Below are 9,089 nucleotides of genomic sequence, written 5' to 3'. Positions count from 1 at the left end.
AAATGCAAAAAAAAAAAAAAAAAAAAGAACTTCTGTAGAATCATCAAGGTCTTACTTCAGAAAATAAGTAAATACATCCTGAATCTCCTTACCTCCTAAACTGTGGATGAATGTCATCATCAGACTTAAAGGCGTCTTCTACGTAAGCGTCAAAGAGGCAGGGAAATGGCAAAACAGTATCAAGATCATAAATGAAGCTCTGTCCTCCACTTGAAACATGAAGCAAAACAACATGGTAATCCTAGAAGTAAAAGTTGCTTAAGTTAACCAAGTTACTTTATGATGGTGAAATGGCAGGTCCCAGTATTGATACACATATATTATCACAAAAAAGATCAAGACTAATACAGCCTTCCTTATAACAGCAAAAGCAAATAAAGCAAACACAAAGCCCTGAAAACAGACTAAATGTCTACTGACAAGAAATCAGTTAAATAAATAATGGAAACGTTCACCAGTACCAGAGACTGTACCAGATATCAGGAAAATGCTTCCTGGGTAGTATCTCATTTTAGCCTCACAACCCCACTGCCAGAGTGAGGAACTGAAGAGAGAAGGTGAACAACCTGTCCAGATCCCACAGCCAACCAATGGGAGGACTGGGACTTAAACCCTGTCCACCTGACTCCAGAGTCCATACTCCTAACCCCAATCCTGCTGGGTTTGGGCTTTCATGTTAGAGCAATAGATCACCTGCTAGCAAAGAAAGTGAGAATATGAAGTCTGAGACCAGGGGTTTTAGTCTGTTTTGTGCCTGGCATATCAAAGGCACTCAATAAATATATGTTAAATAAATGAATGAAGCCAATTCAAATGATACATAATTTTAAATAAGCATCCAGAAACTAGGAGTTTGTTACATTATCATTCTGTTCTAAGTGGGGACAGGTTGTGTACAAACAGATGTGTACTGGAAAGCACCCAGGTCTAAGACTCAGTTCTGCCAGTAACCAGCTGTGTGACCGTAAGCTACTCACTTTGCCTTCCTGGGTTTGTTTCTTCACCTGAAGAATGAAGGGGCTATTAACAAACCCCTTAGCCCAATCAATCAAGGGGCTGGAATAGATTACGTCTTTCAAATGTCAGTCATGTTCATCTGGGAGCTTGTTAAGAACACTAAATCATGAGAAACCCCTCTCTAAATCTTCTAAATCAGAAAACTGTATTTTTAACACAGTCTCCAGATAATTCTAACGTGCAGCCAGACTACGTAAAGTTCCTTCCAGTGCTAAATGGATAAAAGTCTAGTAGATCACAAATACAACTACCACATTAGCCATTTGAAATCATTCCTATAATAATTTCAAAATGAAAAGTTAAAAGAAAATATATCTGTAGTGCTTCTACCTCAGACCAAATAACATCTATTCTCAAAAGATCAATTTATTAATAATGATCACAGCCTTTCTCTCCTGCCCCAGTCATTTCTGCTTTATTAAAACATACAGACCACTCAGGGGTTACAAGTAATAATGCATAAAAGGTGCTCTGTATTGACCATCTTACCCAGATCACAGGTCCACTTCCAGGTCTCGTCTGTTGTTTCCAAATAGGTACCTACAAAATGCAATGCCACATCTTCAGTTAAACCACTACCAATTTGTCTTTAATTTTTTAGAGATGAGGTCTTGCTATGCTGCCCAGGCTGAAATACTATGGCTACTCACAGGCACAAACATAGTGCACTGTAGCCTTGAACTCCTGACCTCAAGCGATCTTCCTGCCTCAGCCTCCCAAGTAGCTGGGACCACCGGTGCATACCCACCGTGCCCAGCCATGAAAGAATAAATAAGAAGAAACCTAAATCCTTCTAAGTTTAAGTGTCCTCAACAATGAAAGCTCACAAAAGCACAAGTTATTGTATAATGCTCTCTGGAGAGTGGAAAGGGACCTGAACTGGGAATTGGAAGTCCTGGAAAGTTCAAGTATTGCTTTTCCACTTAATTATTCATGGGACCACCCTGAGTATTTCCCTCACCTATAAAACAAAGAAAGTGGTCCAAATCTTGCCTATTTCACAGGGCTTCCATTCAGATCAAATGAGATGATGTCTGCAAAAGTGCTTTACAAACACGAAGGGCTAACTTTTTCTTATACTTTATATAGGTTTTCTATAGTTCTATTTAAACTCCAGAGACAAATCTTTACTTCAAACCTGAGAGGATATGGCTCTAATATAAGAAATTTAAAAAGCTCTAAATTATGGCCGGGTGCAGTGGCTCACGCCTATAATCCTAGCACTCTGGGAGGCCAAGGCGGGTGGATTGCTCAAGGTCAGGAGTTCGAGATCAGCCTGAGAAAGAGCGAGACCCCATCTCTACTAAAAATAGAAAGAAATTAGCTGGACAACTAAAAATATATATAAAAAATTGGTCGGGCATGGTGGCGCATGCCTGTAGTCCCCGCTACTCGGGAGGCTGAGCAGGAGGATTGCTTGAGCCCAGGAGTTTGAGGTTGCTGTGAGCTAAGCTGACGCCACAGCACTCCAGCCCAGGCAACAGAGCAAGATTCTGTCTCAAATAAATAAATAAATAAATAAATAAAAAGCTCTAAATTAATACCTAAAGAAAAGGGGCTTAACCTGTGTAGACATATCATCACATATTTCCTTACCTACAAGTAAAAGGCTAAACTCTTCTAACTCATCCGTGCCCTGTAAAAACAAACTTTAAAATGTTGCTATATTTTATAAAGCACACTTTAGAACAGTGCTAAACCCATGCTACATTTAGCTTCTAATGTCATCCTAAATTTCATGTTTTCTTTCTGCAATCATTCACCAACTTACCATCTTCCTCTCGTTAGATATGAAGACTGCATAACACTCCTCTAAGGGATATTGGTCGTGGTTTTTGATGTATTCACAGAGCTTCCAAATATTTTCTTCACTGAAATAAAATTATTTTTTAATCAATATAAGGAAAACACTCCTTCTGTCTTTCAAATTTGAACAGAAGACTGATGATAACAATTAAAAAATTGTACATCTTTGTTTTAGGAATAAGTCCTAGAGTTCTATACCACTGTAGGATGACTACAGTTAACAATAATATATTGTATGGTTTCAAATAGCTAGAAGGCGCCTGTAATCCTAGCACTCTGGGAGCCCGAGGCTAGAGGATTGTTTGAGCTTAGGAGTTGAAGAGCGAGACCCCATCTCTACTAAAAATAGAAAGAAATTAGCTGGACAACTAAAAATATATATAAAAAATTGGTCGGGCACGGTGGCGCATGCCTGTAGTCCCAGCTACTCGGGAGGCTGAGGCAGGAGGATTGCTTGAGCCCAGGAGTTTGAGGTTGCTGTGAGCTAAGCTGACGCCACAGCACTCTAGCCCAGGCAACAGAGTGAGACTCTGTCTCAAAAAAAAAAAAAAAAAAAAAAAATAGCTAGAAGGATATTGAACGTTCCCAACACGAAGAAATGACAAATGTTCAAGATGATCAATATACTAATTACCCTGATCTGATCACCATACACTATATGTATCGAAACATCACTATGTACCTTATGAGTATGTACAATTATTATTCATCAATTAGAAAAAATGTAGGAAGAGACCTTAAACACCATCTTATCCAACAACTGGCTAACATTTGAATCTCCTCTGAAACGTCCAGACAAGCTGTTATCCAACCTATGCTATGTGTGAACTTCTCCAGACATAGAGCTTATTACCTCCCAAGCAGTACCCCACAGAGGTATTTTATAACTGATAAAATGCTGGGTCAATATTCTGTAAGCTTTGGGTCCAGGGACTTGAGATACAGCTGGAATTTCAACTCAGCCACTTACAAGGTGAGAAGCTTTGAACATCTCAATCTCTCTGAGAATCTGCCTTTCTCATCTGTAAAGTGGGCATAAGCACATCATATTATAGACACTTTATAATAGAGTTTAGTTAACATTGGTTCCCTGTTCCCTTTAGAAAAGGGACAGGATGGGTGTTTTGGGTAGGAGGGCTTCTGGCTGGAAAGGATCAGGAGTGATTATGTGATATGTCCAGGAATTCTTTCAGAGAGAGACCCTGTGATTGGGATTCCCCAAGCCCCTCTAATAAGGAGGAGGCCTGACTTTTAGAAAGTTCTTTCTCATACTGAACTGAAATCAATCTTCCTACACCTCTACCCCAGATGAATCTCCCTTCTCTATGATATGCCTTTGGCTATTTGAAGCAGCGGTTGGAATCCACCTATGTAAAGTGATGCCCAACATATCAAACCAAGCAGTAACCAAACCACACTCCTGTGCATGGCAATCACCGTCGCTGCTGGCAGTATTCACAGCTCAGCTTCTGGGATCCTGTCTTTTACTAATAAGCCACATAGTACCCTTGCTCAAAATGAGCTATACCAACACTCTGCTCACAGTATGTGACTCAGTCTGTCAAAGCCTACTTTCTAGTCATGTATACCACGCTACCTGAAAATGAAGCAAGGCATAAACAGCACTGACCTGTCACTATTTTATGAAAATACACGCTCTCTCAATTCACAAGTCGTGGCCTTGTCTACTTGTCTCAGTGCTCCATACAACTAGGCTTAAAATACTGAAGTTGGACATATTTTTCTCCTACGGTTTTGTTTTTCTGTAAAATACCTAAAAGCTGGGCATGGTGGCTCACACCTGTAATTCCAGCACTTTGGGAGGCTGAAGCAAGAGGATCACTTGAGGCCAAGAGTTCAATACCAACCTGGGCAGCATGGCAAGACCCCATCTCTACAAAAAAATTATAAAAATTAGCCAGGCGTGGTGGTACACACCTGTAGTTCTAGCTACTTGGGAGGCTGAGCCAGAGAAGGGTCACTTGAGCCCAGGAGTTCCAGGCTACAGTGAGCTATCACACCACTGCACTCCAGCCTGAGCAATAGAGCAAGACTCCATCTCAAAAATATTTTTAAAAAATAATAATAATAATAAAATATCTAAGAAACCACAAGGAAAAAGTGGTGATAATGATAACAACAGGAGATTGCCACTAACTACTTCAATATGATCTGTAGTATGGAGTACCAAAAATTTACTATTTTAATATGACATATATTAATAGTATGTATAGTAGCTAAAATTTTTTTAATCTGAATGTTCTAGGACCAAGTTTGGAGAAGACATTTGCCTGTCTGGCCTACAAAAGTTTGGAAACTTTATCACAAACATTTTCAAGCATCTAGGGTATACAAAATACTATGCTAAGTGCTTGGTGGATATGGTGATAAATTAAAGCTTACAGACCATGAGCAGAGACATACAGATCCATTAATAGAAAGTATCCTAGAAGGCCATAAAAGATGCATACAGAGAGCATAGAGGAAGGAGTCATTAATTCTGAGGGATATGGGAAGACTGAAGGGGTACAGGTTGGTTGTTGATAGTTTCTTCTTGTTTGTTCCCTGCTCACCCTTCCTAAGGGTGGGCTCAGAGTTAATGCAAAGAGGTCGTGAATCCACAGGTACCACAAACACTACTGGTGGGCTGAATACATAATGTGGCTTGAACACACATTGCCTATTATCTTTCAAACGTGTGACTGTTACATAGAGGAAAAAAATTTTAATGTAAGAGTTTCTGATTTTTTTAGACTCTTTTTATCACCAATTGTTTTTTAAGAGCACAACTAACATTATGTGATGAAGCTCATGAAACTTTTGACGTTAAAAAAGGAGGGGAGAGACCTTACACTTGGAAATGCCATAAGTCACAAGTGGAATAGAAAGAGTTCTGGATTTGGTATGAGTCCTGACATCCATTTAACTAGTAATTAAAAAAAAAAAAAAGGTGGGGCGATGGTGATAATGTTCCCAAGCTGTCAGTTGATCATTCTGGTAACAGAAAGGCTGACAAAGCAGCATAAAGACTTAGACTCTACAAGGGTTACAAGGTTATGGGCTGAGGTAAGAAGCACAGTGAGAGGGGAAGATCCCTGGTACATACCAGGGGCTCCACAATTGTTTGAAAAATACAAAACAATTAAAACAGAATCAGAAATGCTCTGCAAACCACACAGTTCCACACAAATACTGGCTACCACTATTATCAATAAATGGGGTCTTGAAGGATAAGTAACATCTGACAGAAGCTAACAGCAATAGAGAGGAGGCGTTTATTTCAACTTACAAGAACCTGCAGGAGCACAGGTAGAAAGGTGTGCCTACCTGATGTGTCCAGACAGAGTAGAACAATGATTCTCAACAAGAGGTGATTTTGCCCCTACCTCCCACGGGACATTTGGCAATGTCTGGAAACATTTTTGGTTGTCACGACTAGGGGAAGATGCTAATAGTGGGTAGAGGCCAGGGATGCTGCTATACATCCTGCAATACACAGAACAGCCCCCACAGCAAAGAATTATCATGCTCAAGATGCCAAGAGAGCCAAGGTTGAGAAACCCTGCGGTAGAGCGTTCATGCTTTACCATTGTTCCATTAAATTGTTCCACTCCAACTGTATGTACCAGCATCCTTTGTATTCCTAGAATACCCACTGCACACTTCCTGCTCAGAGCCTATGACCTGCTGTTCTCCCTGCCTGAAATGATCTTCCTCCAGTAGTCACAAAGCTCCCACCCTCTTTCTTCAGATCTCTGTTCAAATACCACCTTCAATATCAACAATGTCTTCTTGAAATACCCTAACATACCATAGTATACGTCACCATCCCTAACATTGTCTTATTTTTTCTCATAGCACTTACCACCACCCACACATAGTTTACTTGTTTTTTCTGCTTTTCTTGCATCAAAACATTAAGAACCATAAGATCCATAAGGGAATTTGTTAATTGTGTTCACTGCTATACCCCTAGTGCCCAGAATTGTGCATCACATACACTCCAAGTGCCTAATAAACATTCATTGAATGAATGAATGAAACAATGAATGGACATTAGGAGAACTAACTGGATTCAGGAGAAAGGCAGGGAAGAAATACAGTGCGGTAGTTAAGATGCATGGACTCCAGAATCACACAGCGGTTCCAGTTTCAGCACTACCACATACTAGCTGTGTGATCTTGGGCAAACGACAGCATCTCTGTGGCTCAGTCTCTTCATTAGTAAAATGAAGATAATGATAATAATAAAACCTATCTCGTAGGCATGGATGGAAGCACCTGGCACTGGGTTTTGACGTGCAGTCAGAGCTGAACAAATTGTTAAGCTCTTGGTGGCAATGATTTGGTGACCAGCTCAAGAGAGGAGGGGTAGTTTTAGATAGCCCTGAGGTTTCCTGTGCAGGGACTGGAAGTTGGAGAAGAATTACTCAGGAAGGAAAGGGTTGGTGTGGGAGTGAAAAGGACAAAGGTAAGGGTATGCTTCAGCTGCAGAGGCCGCCTAGGACAAGGATGCAAGTGTGGACTCTGGAGCCAGACTCTGCCTGTAAAGCCCCATTCCCTCACTCTGTACTTCAGCGTTCACATCACTTTAAAATGGGGATAACGTGGCTCACGCCTGTAATCCTAGCACCCTGGGAAGCCGAGGCGGGAGGATCGCTTGAGCTCAGGAGTTCAAGTCCAGCCTAAGCAAGAGCGAGTCCCCCGTCTCTACTAAAAATGGGAAAAATTAGCCAGGCATGGTGGTGAGTGCCTGTAGTCCCAGCTACTCAGGAAGGAGGCTGAGGCAAGAGGATTGTTTGAGCCCAGGAGTTTGAGGTTGCAGTGAGCTATGATGACACCACTGCACTCTACCCAGAGTGACAGAGCAAGAGTCTATGTCCAAAAAAAAAAAAAAAAAACGTGGGGGCATAACAACAGTACCTACCCCCTAAGGTTATTGTGAGGCTCAAATGAGTTAGCTTACATAAACCACCCAGAACAATGCTTGGCATACAGCAAGTACTCTGTAAACATAACCATTATTATAACGACCACATAGTGGTTAAGATCATGGTTTCTGGTGCCAGAGGGTCTGAATTGGATTTCTGGCTGCTATTAGCTGGGTGACCTTGGAAAAGTTACCTCAAATTCTCTGTGCCTCTGTTGTCTTCCAAAATTAAAATGACCTGCATCTCAGTCTGAAACCACTTCGGCAGTGCACCCATCCTCGCCCCCAAGCACTGAGATCTGCTGAGCAAGTCCAACCGAAAAGCGCCCACCACAGGTATGCACCACTGGTTCTACGATTAGGGACGAATTCCCAAACCCATCCGATTGCCCACGCTCTACTCAAGAGACCAGAGCTGCCATTTTCGCTCCTCCTCCCCCAAAACGGTAAAATCCTCAGCCGAAGCCGGGGGCCCCCGAGGAGGGGCCGGGAAGAGGCGTGGCCCGCCTGCGACTCCCGGCCGGGCGAGCGGGGTAGACCGGAGGCCATGCGCCACTCACCAGTAGCAGCTGCTGTAAACGCAGGCGTCCCGCGGGGGGCTGGCCGGCTGGTACCAGGCGGCGGCGGCGGCGGCGGCGGGGACATCCCCCTCCATGGCGGCTGGTTCGCCCACGGCCCGGGCCTGAGGCGAACCTACTGCACCGGACGCGGGAACGGGCCCGCGTTCAGCAGACCGCGCGCGTTCCCGGGACGGAGTGGGCGGACCCCGGGGGGGGGGGCAGCCAATTTCCGGGTGGTGGAGCCAGGCGCGGGGTGGGCGGGCCTCGGGGAGGCCCGTGCAAGCTCCGGGAGGGTGGAGCCACAGCGAAGTGGGCGGGTCCGGGACGGGGAGAGCGGCGCGAGTTCCCGGTGGGCGGAGCCGGGGGCGGGGAGTCACGCGTGATTTCGGGTGGGCGGGGACACGGCCGGGTAGGCGGGGTGTGGGGCGGGGCCCGCGTGCTGGGGAGGTGGCAGAGGCGGACCCTCTGTCTGCGCTGGGAGAAAAGAGGTCACCCGCAGGCTGCCTGGGAGAGGATGTAGGGGAGGATTTGGGATTGATAAAACGCCGGCCCTGAGTGGCAGTTGGGTGGAGGAGACTCCTCCAATCTGGGGTTGGGGTTATCAGCTGTGGAGGAACCGTTGGGACGCTGAAATAAGAGAAGCTTGTGAGTGAAAATTCAAGCTTTAGCATTCTCAGCCTGGAGTCCGCGGGAGCCCCGAGAAGAGGAAAGGAGGAAAGGAGAGGTTAATTCCAAATATGACAGCATCAAGGACGATTTTAGAGAGGGCTAGCACC

The 9,089-nt window shown here is 43.9% G+C and overlaps 1 protein-coding gene across 1 annotated transcript in view; it reads right to left on the bottom strand.

Moving 5' to 3' along the window:
• Positions 1-8,526, bottom strand: part of WDYHV1 (WDYHV motif containing 1) — a 16,804-nt gene extending 8,278 nt beyond the window's left edge. Inside the window, exons 1-4 of the mRNA XM_012660805.1 lie at positions 8,314-8,526; positions 2,789-2,888; positions 1,507-1,557; positions 93-241 (exon numbers count right to left, since the gene is read on the bottom strand). Of these exons, the coding sequence (XP_012516259.1) occupies positions 93-241; positions 1,507-1,557; positions 2,789-2,888; positions 8,314-8,408 (395 nt within the window). The 5' untranslated portion in view covers positions 8,409-8,526. The remainder of the gene's footprint in view (positions 1-92; positions 242-1,506; positions 1,558-2,788; positions 2,889-8,313) is intronic.
• Between the last annotated feature and the right edge of the window lie 563 nt (positions 8,527-9,089).

The sequence above is a fragment of the Propithecus coquereli genome, unplaced genomic scaffold (assembly GCF_000956105.1).
Source record: "Propithecus coquereli isolate 6110/MARCELLA unplaced genomic scaffold, Pcoq_1.0 Scaffold68, whole genome shotgun sequence".
In the NCBI taxonomy this organism is placed as follows: Eukaryota; Metazoa; Chordata; class Mammalia; order Primates; family Indriidae; genus Propithecus; species Propithecus coquereli.
This window is presented reverse-complemented; position numbering and strand designations above follow the sequence as displayed.